The sequence below is a fragment of the Alternaria viburni genome (genome assembly GCF_023758015.1).
Source record: "Alternaria viburni strain BMP 2772 chromosome Unknown scaffold_9, whole genome shotgun sequence".
NCBI lineage: Eukaryota > Fungi > Ascomycota > Dothideomycetes > Pleosporales > Pleosporaceae > Alternaria > Alternaria viburni.
This window is the reverse complement of record NW_026055778.1, coordinates 310,105-326,956: the sequence shown is the minus strand read 5'-3', so window position 1 is coordinate 326,956 and position 16,852 is coordinate 310,105. Positions and strand designations below refer to the sequence as shown.

The following is a 16,852-nucleotide window of genomic DNA, read 5'->3' as shown; positions in this document are numbered from 1 at the left end:
CACAGGGCTGAAAAAGTGCTGCCGACCCATCCGTATCAAGACACGGCACGTGGCACATGGAACTCGCATTGCTTGTTCGTTTGACATTAAATAATATATGTCCGCCAACAGCGGGCGGGTATTGCTACAATGGCCCTACGATGCTGCGGAAGACCTTCGTCTACCACGCTCAAAACGCCAGTTTGGGTCCGCCATCAAGCGACTAGAACCGGATATACCCTTGCCTTTTCCAAACCATGACTCTACAACGTAACTTCAACACGGCCCTCAGCACCTGGCGCACCACCAGCCTGCAGCGAGGGCAGGAGGTAGGTGATGTCGTCCCAGGGATGTCTGTAAAGACCAGTGCGCAGCCTCTTCTGGTCAAGGAAATGGGCAATGAGACCGATACTTCGGCCAAGGACGAAGAGACCGTTAAGGACACCCATCTTCAGGTAGTCCTCAGCCTCCTCTTGGGTGAAAGCACCACCGTTGCGAACAAGGTCAACGAAGCAGACAGCGATGCAGCCGTCAACGTTGAGAATCAGGTTGTCCTTCTTCGATGTGGTCACCGACTCGACGGCAAGCGCGTAGTCGAGCAGCTTGGTGCTGGGGAAGTTCTTCTTGACGTACTCCTTGACGAGCTCGACACGAAGATCGGGGTTGTTACGCGACTTGATCCTGTGACCAATACCAGGAACTGATAGACGTTAGCTGCTGTAAAAACATGGCTTTCAGCTTAGGCGACTTACTGAGCTTGTTCTCCTTCCTCATTGTGTCAACGAAGTCACGAGGGCTGAGGCCCTTGTCAAAGGCCTTGCTGAACTCCTCAGCAGCGCCGTCGAGCGCACCACCGAAGCGCGATCCAATGGTCAAGAGACCAGAGACCAAGGCACTGATGAGGTCCTTGCCGGCACGGGTAGTGATGATGGTGTTCATGGCACCAGACACAGCTGGACCGTGATCGGCAGTCAACATGAGAACCATCTCGAGGAAACGGCTGGCGTAGTTGGGCAGGCGGCGACGGAACCACAGCAGTGACATGACACCACCGATACCGATCTCCTCCCTGAAGACATCAGAGATGGGCATACCAGCGTACAAAAGCTCTTGACCACGGTCGTCAGAGATGGTGGAAATGAAAGCAGCGGGCTTTCGGATGAGACCAAGCTCCTGCGCCCATGAGTAGTCGATGGGGATCTTGGGTACAACGGGCTCAGGCTTGGGCTTGATGGTGCCGTCCTTGACGAGCTTCTGGTAGACCTGGGCAAGAGTGCCGGGCATCTCCTCGAAGGTCTCTGGGACGTAGATGCCAGCTTCCCTCATGGTCTTGTTCTTGGTGGCCGCAGTCTCGAGCTGAGAGTTGGCGAAAGAACCAGCGTGACCGAACTGGACCTCGGTCTTGAGCATGCCAGCAACGGTACCGATGGCCCACGCAACAATGGGCTTGTTGACCTGGCCAGACTTGACAGCCTCAATGACGCGGTATTCCTCAACACCACCAACCTCACCGAGCAGGACAATGATCTTGCAGTCGGGGTCGGCCTGGTATCGGAGAACGTGGTCGATGAAGGTGGTACCGGGGTACCTGTCACCACCAATGGCAACACCCTCGAGCACACCATCGGTAGTGTTTGCGATGATGTTGTTCAGCTCGTTGGACATACCTCCGGACTTGGAGACGTATGAGACGGAACCAGGGCGGTAGAGCTTGGAGGCAACGATGTTGTCCATCATACCACCAGTGTTACCGATCTTGAACGCACCGGGCTTGATGCCTCCGACGGTGGCCGGGCCGATGATGGTGATGCCCTTCTTCTGGGCAACGTGGAGGATCTCACGCGCACGCTGGTGCAAGTCAGTGGCTATTCGAAATAGTTTTTGCTGTGGTTGGAACTTACTCGCTCGGGTACACCCTCAGCAATGATGGCAATGCACTTGATCTGAGGGAATTCCATCAGCTCCATGGTGGACTGGAAGACTGAGCGCGACGAGGCAAAGTTGACAACGGTGTCAACATCGTTGTGCTTGCCAACGGCCTTCTCGACAGTCTGGTAGACGGGCAGCAGAGTCTCGCTGGTTCCCCAGTACCTGTGTTGTGTGAGTCGGATGTTTGGCGGGGCATGTCGGGGTATTGTCGACTACGTACATTTTGCTGACGAATTGGCCGCCGAATGTGTAGATGATACCGGCGACGGAGGGCTGCTTGCGCTTGCAGATGAAGTCGAAGTCGAGCATGCCCTGGACGGCACGGGGCTGCAGTCCGCTGTTCACATTGTGTTAGAGCCGCGCTCCGGTATTTTGCAGGCGTGGTGGTCTTACTAGACGAAGCATCGTGTCTTGGGGTGGAAGAGTGTGTGCGAGGCCGGGGGGCTCATGGGCCGGCTGGGGGCAGCGAAACGACGGATGTTGTCGTTGGCGGAGAGGCCATCGCTCGAGGTGGCCGCCTGCGCTGGGACGCTCCCGTTGGGGGGTGCTGCGGAAGGCATTGTGGACGTCGATTAATTCTAGAGAGGCGGGAGGGTCAGTCTGGCTCGGAACGGGCGTTGTGACGAGCAGATAAGGTTGGCGGTCGGGGTATTTCGCGTGGGAAAAAATGCTTCGGAGCTGTTGGGGCAGGCACGCAAGAGCGGGCAGGTGGGATGGAGCTCAACAAGGGCTAGGGAAGGAGCGAGCGAGTGACTTACCTTATGGATGCAATGCCGTGCTGAGGGCAGAGCAGAGTACTTGGATGGATGGGGAGAAGGTTGCGAAGAGGGAGCAGCGATTCTTTCCGAAGTTTGGCCCTTACTTTTGGCGGTGTTGAGCTGGAGAGTGATATCCCCTGCACGAACTAGATGCGTGTGGCGCTAACCCCAAGTCCCGAGCGGTGAACGGGGACCCGAATGTCTGCACCGCAGCGTCGCACCTCGGAATTGGGGGTGTTGGTAATAGATGGGGCTTCAATGCACCGCGTGCGCGCTTTCTGGAAGGTGTTATCGCGGAAAATCCCCCGGGAAGCGTGTGTTCGGGTCGTTGATATCTCGTCGTGGGTCGTGTAGGGCATCCGCAGCTGCTGTACCCCTGGTGGGGTGTCCTCGCCGTGATAGGCCCGCCGTGCGCCCAGTGCCTTAGCCCTGCATCCGCTGCCCGCCCTCAGTGCTCAACACGCAGAAAAAACATCAGACCGCTTTCTCAAGCTCCTCCCAAGCCGTCTGACAACTCAATCTTGCCAGCAGTTCCTCTTAACCCTCTGCAGACCGTGTGTCAAGCCTCAACAAATCCAGGTACGTCTGCCCACTCCCCAGCCTGCCACCTCGCATCTTTTGTCCCGGCCCCCTCACCATCTTCTCCGAACATCTTCGTCTCCGGACATTGCATAAGGCCCCATTGCCATACCCGAGACTTCTTTCGGGATTGCCTGCCAGCCATATCTCTTGCACCCCATTGTCTCCACGCGAGCCGCCCCTCTTGACATTGACACTCATCCATCGCAGTTTGACCATACACCACAATGTCAGCCAAGTCTATCCTCGAGGCCGACGGCAAGGCCATCCTCAACTACCACCTCACCCGCGCGCCTGTCATCAAGCCCACTCCCCTGCCCGCGTCGGCCACACACAACCCCCCCTCCAAGCTCGCATCGCTGCACTTCGCCGCCGATGAGGACATCAAGGGCGTGCTCGACCAGGCCGAGGCCACATACCCATGGCTGCTGACTCCCGGTTCCAAGTTCGTCGCAAAGCCAGATCAGCTCATCAAGAGGCGAGGCAAGAGCGGCCTGCTCGCGCTGAACAAGACCTGGGCTGAGGCGAGGGAGTGGATCGAGGCGAGGGCAGGAAAGGAGCAGCGTGTCGAGACTGTCGATGGTGTCCTGAGGCAGTTCTTGGTCGAGCCCTTCGTTCCCCATCCCCAAGACACCGAGTACTACATCAACATCAACTCTGTGCGAGAGGTACGTCCATTTCAGTTTCCGCCTTTTTTACAATCATTTCGTTATTTCATTATTTCGTTGTTTCGTTACGTCGTATCTCGTGCCGTTTCGGGCGACCGTGTGGTCTGGCGCATGCGAAGGCGTGCAAAAGGCATACTCGGAAGCTCAGAGCGGAATGCTGCAGCTCGAGTGCAAGCGGAGCGGGAAGCGTGCTTAAACCGGGCGCACTGCCTGGTTTTGTTTCAAGGCCGGCCGGACGAAGGGAACGACGGCCGACCCACTCCTGCAGAGCACCTACTCTTCTGCGATACGCACGTCCACTTTCACATGCAAATGTGGCTGCAATTTCAGCGCTTTTGCGCCGCTACCTATGCATCGTCAATTTACGGGCCCGTGGTGTTGCGGCTCTAGCATCGGCGCCATCTTGCGATCTTTTGCCGATCTCACCGCTAACTTGTCCGCTTAGGGTGACTGGATCCTGTTCACCCACGAGGGTGGTGTCGATGTCGGTGATGTCGATGAGAAGGCTGAGAAGCTCCTCATCCCCGTCGACCTCAAGGAATACCCCTCAAACGAGGAGATTGCCGCCACTCTCTTGAAGAAGGTGCCCGAGGGTGTACACAACGTCCTCGTCGACTTCATCTCAAGGTTATACGCCGTCTACGTTGACTGCCAGTTCACGTGAGTTACTCAGGCACCTGTCACCTGCCTAATACATACTAACGTAACCAAGATACCTTGAGATCAACCCTCTCGTCGTCATTCCCAACGAGGAGAAGACCTCAGCTGAGGTTCACTTCCTGGATCTGGCTGCCAAGCTTGACCAAACTGCTGAGTTCGAGTGCGGTGCCAAGTGGGCTATTGCTCGCAGCGCGACAGCTCTCGGCATACCAGCTGCTCCCCAGCAGAATGCTAAGCAGACCGTCGATGTCGGCCCACCGATGGAGTTCCCCGCTCCTTTCGGTCGTGAGATGAGCAAGGAGGAGGCGTACATTGCTGAGATGGACGCTAAGACTGGTGCTTCCCTCAAGCTGACCATCCTCAACGCTACCGGCCGCGTCTGGACCCTGGTCGCTGGTGGTGGTGCGTCCGTCGTTTACGCCGACGCCATCGCCTCTGCTGGTTTCGCCGGTGAGCTCGCCAACTACGGTGAGTACTCTGGTGCTCCCACCGAGACACAGACCTTCCACTACGCCCGTACTGTCCTCGACCTCATGCTCCGTGCTCCTCAACACCCAGAGGGCAAGGTTCTCTTCATCGGTGGAGGTATTGCCAACTTTACCAACGTCGCCTCGACTTTCAAGGGTGTCATCCGCGCTCTGAGGGAAGTCGCACCTCTCCTCGTCGAGCACAACGTCCAGATCTGGATCCGTCGTGCCGGCCCCAACTACCAGGAGGGTCTCAAGAACATCAAGGGTGTCGGCCAGGAGCTCGGCCTCAACATGCACGTCTACGGCCCCGAGATGCACGTGTCGGGTATCGTGCCATTGGCTCTTATCCCTGGCAAGACTACCGACATTAAGGAGTTCTCTGGTTAAGCGTGTGCTTTGTATATTAGGGTCGCGGGTGTAGACTGGGACTGCTTACGGCTCATGACTAGACAAGAGTTAACGTTGGGAGCTTTGCATGAAATGAGTGTTCGACGAACCCATTAACCTCGTCTGCCGTGCCGAAGTGGCTGGTGGCGAAGGAATATAACATTTAATACTTCCATCTATTGTGTTCTTGTTTTGTTGAGGTGAGGTTTGATGGTTGATGGGGCGTCAGTGCACGTTGTTGCTCTTTCCTGAGAGGAAGGCACGACCAGCGCTCTCACCTTCCCACATCACCGCCCATCTACCTGCGTAACTGCATGTTCCTCTCGTCTTCGAACAGAGCTCATACTTTCCTCATAGAACAGATGCAGGAGATAGACATCCCATCCCATATATAACCCCCACAATTTCGCGATCGCCCATCACAGCACAAGAACCCCAAAGCAAAGCAAACCAAGCAACAACCCAGTCCTGCAACGTCTAGGGTGAAACCAGACCTTGCAAGACTAATTGCCTAAGCCCTTAAACAGGCTGAAGCAAAGCATCGCGTACTGCAGTACCAAAACATAGGACAAGAGTTCGAGCACTCGTTCACTCACGTCTTGAATAGGGGACACGGGCGTTTGACCATCGAGTCAGGAAACGTGTTCTTTGTAATCTTCATACTACAGCCTTCAGCAGCAAGGGTAGTTAGAGGAATTCCCCTTGAACTACAGGTTTGGCAAACGTCGAACTTGTGGATTGAGATCCTTGAGACTATAGCCTTCGGGGAAAGGGTGGTTGAGAGAAGATCGTTGTCTTGTGGCGTTGAGTGAATGGGTTGGTTGTTCTATTTTTTTTGTAATTTGTGGTTAGGTTTGCAAACAGCGGATGTAGAGATTACGCTGTGATATATTCCTTCTACGCTATACACGGGGAGAAGTTAAATAGGTCTGCAGCCTACATTAAGATAGAAACATGCAAAGTAGGTAACATGACATTAACTTAGGCTCTAGACCTGAGGATTGTTTATTCTTCCTTAATTAAGGTGCTACACTTGCTAAAGCGAGTCTGTATATCGCCCTTCAGCAGCAAGATAAACCAGCATGTGCGCATATGCTTCATTTTGTTATGTTCAGACGTGCTGAGGGTAGTATTCAAAGTTCGTATTGATTCAAGAAAGTGGAATATGCAATGCTAGTAGAGCAACATAGGAATAACGCAATGAACGCTTCATAACCATGAATCACAAACGCCCTTCGCCATGCAAAAAAAGACAAGACCATTATACAGCAACACCCCTCTGCTTCCACCCGCCTGGGCCCCTCCAAGCGAAGAAGATGAGACCCATGGCAATCCACACGCTGATGGTCATGGCCCAGAACGTAGACGCATAGCAAGCCTTTCCATGGCAAAGCACGTCCTCTGGATCCTTCTGAACACCCGCTTCACCATTCTCTGCAACTTTCTGATACACCGTGGCGTAGACAGCACCCCAGAGCGTAGCACCGGCAGCCGGTGTCATGGCTAGAATGCCCCAGTTTGTACCGAAGTTCTCGACACCCCATACTACTGAGACGACGATAGGTGTAAGAGAGAAGACGGCTCCATACCCAGCACCGATGAGTGCGGAGACGGCGGCAAAACGGGAGGCATGGTTCTGCACCCACCCACTCGCGAGGAGAAGTTGTCCGAGGGAGAGGATGAAAGCGAAAGCCAGGAGGAAGGTTATGCGAGAGACGGTGAATCGGCGCGGCTGCTCGAGGGATGGGAGTGACGATAGCGAGTTCGCGATGGAGTCTGGTCCACGACGGTGGGAGTTGCCAGACGAAACCGGGGCGAGGACATCGGAGAGTGTGCCGGTGATCAAGCGAGCGAGTGTGGAGGTGATGGCGACGATGGAGACGTGGGTGGCAGGCGAGGTGTTAGTGGCGACATGCGCAGGCGTAAGCGTCTCGATGATGGTGCCTAGGTTGTTGATGAAAGCCTCACCAGGGCCAGTAACCAAGAAGAAGCCGCCTGCGAGCCACCACATGGTAGGGTCCATGATGTACCGACGAGTCTCCTCGTTCAGCAGCCATGTCTTCTTGCGTGCCTCTTCTTCCGCCTTGGCCTTCAAACGCTCAGCTTCGGACTGGAGGAAGTCAAAGGTCGAGTCGGAGAGGTCCTGCGTCTCCATAGTTCCGTAGCCGTGATGGTGCGCAGCCTGGGTGAAGAACTCGTCGCGCTGCAGCAGACCGGATCTTTCGAGCTCGTCCACTGCCTCGTCGATCATCTCTTCTTCGTCCATGATGCGCAGCGCGAAGAAGCCGACGGCGCCCACGCAGAGGAGGAGTATGCCGAGGAAGAGGAAGAAGCGGTACACGTCGACGTCGCCTTTGGTGCCATCCGGGTTCCTCACGTACAGCAGCCGGCTTCCAACCTGACTTTGCCACATGCCGCTGAGTCCAAAGGCTGCGATGGGCACTGCCAGAGCCACACCCTTGGCGTTTCCGCGTCCAAAGTTCTTGGCGCATGTTGTTACTGCAGACAGGTACATGCAGCTGGTGCCCATGCCGACGAAGGCGAAGGCCAGCACCATGACGCCGAAGGGCCAGCCATGACCGCCTGCAGATGGCGGAGGGCCGCTCTTGAAGGCGAAGGCTGCCAGCAGATATCCCGAGCCGAAGAGAAGGCCAGCGATACCGGCAGGCACGCCAGGGCCCAGACGGTCGCAGAGGTATCCGAAGATGGGGACGAGCAGGTAGAGGCCGAGCTCGGCGCCGATGGAGACGATGTTGACCTGGACCTGGGTGTAGTGCAGCTTGGACTGGAACAAGTGGCCGTAGAGGGAGAAGGCGGTGATGCTACCAGCGCAGAGGCAGATGACGATGGCCCAGACGAAGCTCAGCCATCGTAGCACGGCGCGCTGCATCTTGACGCGGTCCTGCTCGTAGATGCCCTCGGCGACCTGCTCGAAGAAGCTGCCGGCGTAACTCGTGTCGTTGCTGCGGCGCTGGGATTCGGTGTCGTCGTCGGGGGCGAGCAGCGGGCGACGGGGCGAGTTGGGCGGGTAGTCGAGCTTGTCGATGGTGGTGATGGCATTGCCGCTGTTCCGCTTGGACCTCGGGGGTGACATTGGCGGCCGGTCGTGGACGTGTGACGAGGGTCGGGTGGCTTGGTCTACCGTAGCATGGCCCTAGGAATATATATTAAGAGTAGAATATAGGAGATGCCACGATACTGCGACAGTATATGTCTGCCCGGACCCAATAACCCAGACGTACAATGCTCTTGCGGACCGGCGGTCAGCGCACGGTGTTGTCGCGCGAAGTAGCTCGCGCCGGGGCTGCAGGCAAGTGACGCTGCAGCCGAATCGCCGGGCCCGCTAGTTCGTCGTCGAAACAAATGCGCAAGAAATCCGCGAGCAGCAAACACCTCGCTGTCGCCCCGTCCCAAGCACCACCATCCAATTGCCATGGCGCCCCAGCAGGCCCTCGTCAACCTCTCGCCCGCTGAGCTGTCGTTCCTGCGCTCCACCCTCTCACAGACGCCGCCCATCCGCCTCGATGTCACCAAGGGCCCCCGCGACTTTCGCTCTATGCGCGCTGAGTATGACGTACTGCCCAGCGCAAACGGAAGTGCGCGCATCGCCCTGGAAGACGGGACCGAGGCGCTCGTAGGAGTCAAGGCCGAGGTGGAGAGGTCACGGCAGCGCCCGACACTGGACGAGCCCGAAGATGTAGACATGGGAGAGGGCGAAGAGACGGACGATAGCAAGGGCAAGGGCCAGAATGCCTGGGTCGAGATGAGCGTCGAGGTGCCAGGCTTCCGCGAAGACGACGCTCTGCCTGTGTTCCTGTCCTCCATGCTCACCGAGAGCTTGCTCGCCAGTGGAGAGCTCAAAGACCGCCTGTACATCAACAGACGGTTTCACTGGAAGCTCTACGTCGATGTAAGAAGTCGCGATACGCCTCTTCTAAACACACTGCTAACAGCCCTAGATCCTGCTTCTTTCACCCCCGCTCTCCTACCCGCTCGCGCTGCTTTCCATGACCACCCATCTCGCCCTCCTCACTACCCTCCTACCAGCCCTAAAGTCGGAAAAGGACGAAGATCCCCTGTTCGACGACGACTGGGATGCCGCCGTGCCGCTATACCCCAAGCAGGCGGGTACCAACAAGACTGCTCCCCAGCTAGGCAAGCCCCCAGTCATCATACTAGCCATGGCAGTGGGCCCCAACATCATCTTTGATCCCGCCAAGGAGGAGCTCGCAGTAGCAGATGCAGTCCTCGCGATCGCATGCACAAATTCAACAACCTCGTCAACGGGCGCGCGCATCGTCTCCATCCGGACCATCGACCCCCCGTCCCACCTTACGCCCCCGGGCGTACCCAACTCGATGAACTCAGCAACAGGCGGTACTGCTCCCACCTCCAGTGCAGATGCGCTCACCCAGAGGGAATTGCTGGCGACTTCAGGCGTTTGGACACCACCTCGAGGCGGCATGAAGAGGGGACTGATCTCACAAGTGACAAAGATGGTGGTAGAAAATGGAGGGGTTGCTGAGGAAGTCATTGGCGCATTGGCATCAATCGAGGTCGGCTGAAGAGAGCGTGACGCATACATGACATGCAGCGACCTTCAATCAAGGACTCAGTGGGCACTTTGGAGAGTGCACGTCCAAATAGGCTTACCGCGCCGAGGAGTACGTCAAGGAGGATCCCGGAGGAGTGTTGGAGCATTTGGCACAATAGTCGTCTCACGACAAGCGTGCTATGCGCCGCTTCATGTGTACTTCAATGCTCTGGCATTGCGTCATCAGACGGCCCGTTCAAGAACAACACAGTCTTGGCTTGGGAAGCCATGTAAACATATATCAATACAACACAACATGCCATCTTGATCCACTATCGCAGTATCGTATGTATGATGTATAGTCCCACACGGAAAGACGGGATCATAGTGCGTTTGATGGCCAACATCGGCGTTAATAGTGGAACATTACCCTTGCAGCGTATCAGAACAACAGACCGTCAACCTCACTTTCCTTGATACGCCTCGCAAGCCGTCAAGCAAACATCGCCGAACATCCCAGCTCCCATGTGTTCTGCTTGCTTTTGTCGGCCCCCATCCCGCGTCAGTCAGCCACATTCGGCTAGTGTAAATGACATGTCAGCTGCGGCTTCCACGTTGTCGTCGTTTCCTGTTCTCTCGATCGATGCTGCCATTCACACCGCTTCGGACACGATATAAGAGAACACCGTACCATTCAACCGTCGCGGAGACACAAGAGATATAGAGTTGCACCGCAATTACGTTACACGATATAACCCCGCACCGTCGTCGCAAGGCTGAAGTCTAATAACACAGCCCGTATCAAAAGCGCTAACAGCGACACTGGATGCCCTAGAGGAGTCCAGATCAAAAACATAAAAGTTCCAGACGGAAGCAAGGTCATACATCTCGACAATCAAGCAGAACAGAAGCCATGATGGATCTTCACCACCAATCCCACTTCTCGGCCTTCACGCGCTTCTCCGAAAAGCTCAAAGACACCACCAACCGGCGCAAACAAAGCGCCTCAAGCCACTCCATCCGCAACCCTTCCATCAGCGGCCTCCCCGCAGACGCAGACACAGCCTCCATGCGGTCTTGGGACTCGGAACTCTCACGAGACAGCCGGCGCAGCAGCATAGGAAACTACGCGGACCGCGTCCGCCAAATGTTCACTGCAGGTTCCACGCACCCGGGCAGCGGCCAAAGAAAACGCATTACAGACCTCCCTGTTGAGGTGCTCCAGCACGTATTCATCCACCTCGACTTCTGGGACTTACTCCGCTGCCAGCGCGTATGCAATGTATGGCGGCAACTCATCCCCGGCGACTCTCCTTTACTAGCGGAGATGCTGTATCTGAAGCCGTCCCGTAGTCTGCAAATCTACAATCTCGTCCCCACAACCTTCGATTTGGAACTCGATGTTACGCCGCAGAGTATAGAAGACGGGGTGCAACCCTCCGGCACCCGGTTCTCAGTTGGCGTGCGCAATGAGATCAGTCTAATGAGGAGGTGTCTAGGCCTTATACGGACGAGCCAAGAGATTGTTTTTCATCCTGTGGTTATGGATTTCAATGTTTGGATTCAGAATGAGAAGGTGTTGGGGAGGAAAGATGGGAGTTGGAGGGATATGTTGGTCTCTATGCCGCCGTTAAGGGAACTTACGTTGAGGCATGGGAGGAAGAGGAGTGTGGTTAAGGTGTTGACTGTAGGGGAAGACGAGGATGGAGTAAGGTTGGGGGCGCTTTTTGATGCTATGGATGAGTGGAGGCGGACGTTGAATTGAGGGATGGGTTGTGCTGGCAGTGGAGATGCTGGTTCATCTTGCTGCTGGGCGGCGACAAAGGGACTTGCTTTGGCGAATGTACATATGTAATACCACGTATCCTTCCTAGCAATTCTCTCATGCAGAGGCTACTTTAAGTGCAACGCAATAGATGCAAAAAGAGAGATGCAAAGTAGAAGATGCGATAGCAGGCGCTGCTAGCTACTGTTGTTCGCTCTATGTGCGTGGTGGGCGAAGAGCAAAAAAGAAGGCCAGGCAAAAAGACAAAAACAAAATACCAGTGGACACCCCAACCCGTCACCCGACTTCCAACCCTAATAGGAGTAATCCAGCGCCGCCGTCCCGTGGTGAATACTAGACTGCGGAATTGCTTCCCTCGTCAAGTTGTATTCATTGCTTAGGTCCCTCCAGCATCACTGGTTACCCAAGTGAGTGGATTAAAGGACACCACAGGACTCGAACTGGGCTCCCGTTAAAGTATTGACAGTAAGCCGGATTTGGAAACGGAATGTCTTCTGGCTGAGACCCGTTACAGGTGGCAAATTTTGGAATTAGATGTAATATATAGGTATTACAAACCAAAGATAGGTCTGCATAGTGTGCGCTGCACGTCGCCGTCGCCCTGCGAACTTGTGCGAAGGCTGTGAGCTTTCGGTAGCCGAAGCGAGCGGACTGCGGGGTAAGAGTGGCCTCGAAAAGTGGGGAGTCTCGGGCCCTTTCCCCAACCTGGACCAACAGGTGCAGCACTATCAACATCATGATCACTACGCAAACGTGAATTGGACGACATTTGGAGGGGAACTCCATATTCTAATAGCTACGATGCAATATACCCCGCTTGTCCAAGTCACCACAGATGCGTGGGTATCTATTCATTTATTCTGCGCCTCCCAATGCGACACCTCCGATCGGTGATGGAGACCACGACTCACATCTTCAAAGCACGTACCAGCTTCTGAATCTCAATCCGCACATCTTCACATCCTGGCCGCTTCCCTTCCTCTCCTTGCACCATGTCGCTGATCAGTTGCTGCACGTCGTCACCCACATCACCCAGACCTTGCGCGAAGCCATCAGGGAAGACTCCGCGGCGTAGCTCCGTCAGCGCTGATATCCGCTCCATGCGAGTGTCGAATTTTTGAATCATCTCAAACGCTACGACACCCAGAGCGAAGACATCGAGCTTCTCGTTGATACCACTGCCTGTGTGGGGACGGTAAAACTCCGTACCCACGGGCTTGAAGGTATCCGATACAGTGCAGCTGTCGCTCAGCGCCGCGACAAGCCCGAAGTCTCCGATGCGCGGCGTCATGTGTAGGTGATCACGCTTCGGGCACGTAGTGCAGCTTGAAACGTTGACAGAGCCGTATGGGGCGTGGCGCGCTCGTGAGAGCGATATGAAGACGTTAGCTGGTTTGAGGTCGCGGTGAACTACGCCTTGTGCGTGGAGGTATTCGACTCCGGAAACGATGTTGTCTAGTAACTCCAGCGATACGCAGGGGTGGAAACAATGTTGTTCGATTGCGTGTGCGGTGGGATGTTGATCGGAAGAGAGGAAAGCGGCAAGGTTAGTTTCGCAAAGGCTCATTTGCACATTCAGTGTGAGGACTGGTCCAAGGGTCTGGTTTTGAATCAAGTGGCGGGGCGCATCGCTGTTCGATATCATGCTGTCTGACATCTCGGAATGCGACTCCTGAGAATACGGCATGTGTAATCTGGGTATATTTTCAACGTCGTCATCTTCTTCTTCGTCAACGTCCTCCACAGCGCTCATCCTGGACTTTGTCGACGATACTGTAGCTATCGTGGTCTGGCTTGCTTGGCTACCCCGACGTTTCGTGCGTCTTGTCTGCTTCAAAGTCTCCTTGTATGACGTATGAACGCTCTCGCTCCTGGTCTCGTTCACTTGCTGTTCAGATTCGCTAAACTCAAATATGATTCCCGCGCTATTGCTGTGTTCGGTACTTGCGAAGGGATTGTCCATTGTCAGGCTATCTAGCTGAGAATGCAGATCTCCTGAGCCCGGTGAAACTGACGGAAATGCGGGTCTATCATCCAAAAGACGGTCGTTGCGTAGCATCGTGACTTCCGGCGCGGTCACAGGGTCTGCCGGTATTGTGGTGAACTCCAGCCAAGCGTTGTGATACCGAACTATGTTGTTATGATCGAACCGAGCGAGCGAACGAACTTCCTCAAGCATGCTTTCCAGTTCTTCGGGCCCATGCTCTTGTATTCTTGCAACCCTGGACGGGCTCACCGGTATCCTTTTTACAGCATACAATGAGCCATCTAGTTTGTGTTTGGCTTTGAAGACCTTGCCGTATCCGCCCTTCCCTACAATTTCGAGCTCCGAAAACTCCCGGATGTAGCGGTCCGTTTGCAGATGAGGATATCCACGTAGCTGCAGCTGTACGGGAGCTGATATACCAGACATAACATCGAAGCCAAGAGATGGTTGTTGAGGTAAGGGTGGATGGATCGCAGTTCCTGGTCGCGAGACGAGCGCCTGTGAAGTTCCTTCGGGGATTGGCGCAAGTTTGCTAAGGTTGCCCTGGATCAATCGATGGATTCCCTGATTTGCAGTTGCTCGGTGACCCTGCATCTCATCGCTCGCGTAGGCGTCGTCTACATTGTTGGAGATCTGACGAGCGAGCTCCTTATAGGCGTCTCTTCCTACTCGTTGTACTTCCGGATCAGATGGATCCTTTCCTAGTTGCTCCGCAGCTTGCTGGATAGTCTGCTTTTCAAGCATTGAATGGAACAACAAATCTCGAACGTTTTGTGCTGAGTTTTGCCGAACGTCTAGATGAGGCCGCTGGGGCTGAAGAGACGGATGTCCAGAAGTAGCGGAACTCAGAGTTTCGATTCGTGACAGGACGCTATCCTGTTGCGATTCGCTTGCTTCCTCGTATTCGCTCTCATCATCAGAGGTTCCCGAACTTGACGAGGAATCTCCTGGCCTGCGGAACATGGACATTGCGAATGGAAAGAGGGGTCGTTGTGAGTCAACACAAAGCCAGGCCAGCTGTTCTTAAAGGAGGGTAGTCGAGTCAATGAACGATTTAGAGCATCCGATGGCCCTTAGACGAAAAGACGCGCGCGTGGGTTTGTTGTTAAGTTGTTAAGACGTTTATGGTAGTGTGTTGTTCGGTGTAAGCTGCAGCGTCGAGCGAGACGAACTCGATGCCAACAGCTGTACCAGCAAGGACCCCATCAGTGCCTAGGTACGTGATGTCTAGGCAAGCATCGAGCGTCACGGAATCTCATGGAAGCGAAACGTGTCACTTTCAATTGAAGGCGGAGAGCACGTTCAAAGTCACAGATTAGATCGGAACGGAAGGGCGCAATTCCAGGAAAGTGGGTCCGACCCGTGGACGGAACCGGCAGGGTCTAGCGCGTCATAGCACGTGCCCAGGCGACCACGAACATTTCACCTACGTGCACGCGCTTTCGACCCTTTTGGAGTTGTTTGTAGCTACGTGACCTTCTGAGCTGCTTCTATGCAGATTATGGGCATTATGTCGCGTGCAAACTGTCCTCTACACTCTCAACTCCTGCGAATACAAGGCTGATCTACAAAACCTTGGGCATCATGCCGCGTCAGCTACCTTGGGCAAGCAAGAGTGGCGGAAGTCGAACCCAAGCCAAGCCAGCATCATCGCGGAAAGCTACGAAAGCGCGCGCTACGGCTGACATAGATGACGACTTCTTCGATGGCACTGTGCTGGCAGACAGCAGCAGGAGCAGAACGAGATCAAATGGCTCCGACGATGACCTTCCCGGCCTTCCAACAACACCGACAAGGCCGCGAACTAAGACAAGGACCAAAGAAGCCTTGGGAAAGAAACGTGGAGGTTCATCATCACCACCTCCCATTGATGAGCTTGAGGCGCCGCACGTTGAGAAAATGCACAAATGTCTGTCGAAGTTCGATCTGCGCGACGACGAGTGGATGATGGTGGAAGACGAGTTTCTGGAAACAGCAAAGCTCTTCTCGCGACACTTGCACATCGCCGAATACGAGAAGCTCAAGGCGATGATCGAAGAGAAGAAGAAAGAAGCTGCTGAAGTTACCAGACCCGTCGTTGCAAATGCGAAGAGGTCAACTAGTGGCGAGATGAAGGAGAAGGCTAGGGTCCAAGAGCTGAAGCAGAAGGAAGCGATTCGCGATGTGTTTGCGTCGCAGGAAGACGAAGATGACCAAGAAGGGCGGGCCGTGTTGTCAAATCGGTCTCATCTTGCGTCTTCGTTCATGGCCTCAAGACACGTTGCGACCACTAGCAAATACGCAACACAAGATAGCGACTACGACAGCGACGATCTAGACGCACCGCGCCCCTCAGCAAAGCCCGTTTCCAGATCCACCACCACACCCACCCCAGTCCGCAACAGCAGTGCAGCAAAAGGGCAGAAGTCTGCCTCGTCTCCTGCACCCAATCCGAACCCCGTCTTCGCTAAGCCTGCGCCACCTACACCTGCAGCAAAATCTCGCTCACGCATAAGTCGCGCAACACCCTTTGACATGCTTGACGATTTGGTACCGACGAAGAAAAGTAAGGCATTGTCGGGGTCTTCGCCGCAGCAGCCTGTTGAGACGTCGCATACAACGCGCGCATCAAGTGTCAGCAAGTATTCCCAATCCTTCGATTCCGTGGACGATCGCGGCAATGCTAAGCTTGGACGATCAAATGCTTCGTTCAATGAAAATGCGTCAGTCAGAGATCCGGGCGGCAGTGGTGGTAACAGCGGTGTCAGTAAGGAGACTTCGGAGCGCATTGCCAAGCGCAAGGCTGAAAGGGAGAGGAACGAGAAGGAGCGGAAACGGAAAGCTGCGGATTTAGATGATGTGCCGACATTCTTGTTTTGAACTGTTGGCGCTCACCTACGATTCATATGGTTTTGGCTAGATGGTCTTTCTTAGGAGTTATTGGGGAGTATATGATGATACCCTAGTTATGAATTGCATTGTGTTGTTGAGAATGGAACATATTGAGCTACAGTTCAAGGAAATCGTTTCTTCAAAGATCGTTCGTGTTCGTTAATATCATGGATTCTCGTGGTATTGTCATGATTTCTCGAATAGACCACCCACATGGGCGTAAGGCATCCCTTTCCAAGAGCAG

The 16,852-nt window shown here is 54.9% G+C and overlaps 7 protein-coding genes across 7 annotated transcripts; 4 read left to right on the top strand and 3 right to left on the bottom strand.

Moving 5' to 3' along the window:
• Positions 1-242: 242 nt before the first annotated feature.
• On the bottom strand, positions 243-2,468 carry J4E79_005005 (uncharacterized protein; the record flags this gene model as incomplete). Its single annotated transcript, XM_049353885.1, has 5 exons — positions 243-679; positions 732-1,827; positions 1,881-2,070; positions 2,129-2,245; positions 2,302-2,468. The coding sequence occupies 5 exons, from the start codon at positions 2,466-2,468 to the stop codon at positions 243-245; spliced, it is 2,007 nt and encodes a 668-aa protein (XP_049211505.1).
• Positions 2,469-3,472: 1,004 nt separating this feature from the next.
• Positions 3,473-5,430, top strand: J4E79_005004 (uncharacterized protein; the record flags this gene model as incomplete). Its single annotated transcript, XM_049353884.1, has 3 exons — positions 3,473-3,913; positions 4,359-4,573; positions 4,626-5,430. 3 exons carry the CDS (start codon positions 3,473-3,475, stop codon positions 5,428-5,430), a joined length of 1,461 nt encoding a protein of 486 aa, XP_049211504.1.
• A 1,261-nt stretch (positions 5,431-6,691) lies between these two features.
• Positions 6,692-8,524, bottom strand: J4E79_005003 (uncharacterized protein; the record flags this gene model as incomplete). The annotated part of the gene is made up of 1 exon (XM_049353883.1): positions 6,692-8,524. The coding sequence occupies one exon, from the start codon at positions 8,522-8,524 to the stop codon at positions 6,692-6,694; it is 1,833 nt and encodes a 610-aa protein (XP_049211503.1).
• A 339-nt stretch (positions 8,525-8,863) lies between these two features.
• J4E79_005002 (uncharacterized protein) lies at positions 8,864-9,995 on the top strand (the record flags this gene model as incomplete). The annotated part of the gene is made up of 2 exons (XM_049353882.1): positions 8,864-9,340; positions 9,390-9,995. The coding sequence occupies 2 exons, from the start codon at positions 8,864-8,866 to the stop codon at positions 9,993-9,995; spliced, it is 1,083 nt and encodes a 360-aa protein (XP_049211502.1).
• An 882-nt stretch (positions 9,996-10,877) lies between these two features.
• Positions 10,878-11,729, top strand: J4E79_005001 (uncharacterized protein; the record flags this gene model as incomplete). Its single annotated transcript, XM_049353881.1, has 1 exon — positions 10,878-11,729. One exon carries the CDS (start codon positions 10,878-10,880, stop codon positions 11,727-11,729), a length of 852 nt encoding a protein of 283 aa, XP_049211501.1.
• A 928-nt stretch (positions 11,730-12,657) lies between these two features.
• On the bottom strand, positions 12,658-14,706 carry J4E79_005000 (uncharacterized protein; the record flags this gene model as incomplete). Its single annotated transcript, XM_049353880.1, has 1 exon — positions 12,658-14,706. One exon carries the CDS (start codon positions 14,704-14,706, stop codon positions 12,658-12,660), a length of 2,049 nt encoding a protein of 682 aa, XP_049211500.1.
• Positions 14,707-15,321: 615 nt separating this feature from the next.
• On the top strand, positions 15,322-16,596 carry J4E79_004999 (uncharacterized protein; the record flags this gene model as incomplete). The annotated part of the gene is made up of 1 exon (XM_049353879.1): positions 15,322-16,596. One exon carries the CDS (start codon positions 15,322-15,324, stop codon positions 16,594-16,596), a length of 1,275 nt encoding a protein of 424 aa, XP_049211499.1.
• Positions 16,597-16,852: the final 256 nt, after the last annotated feature.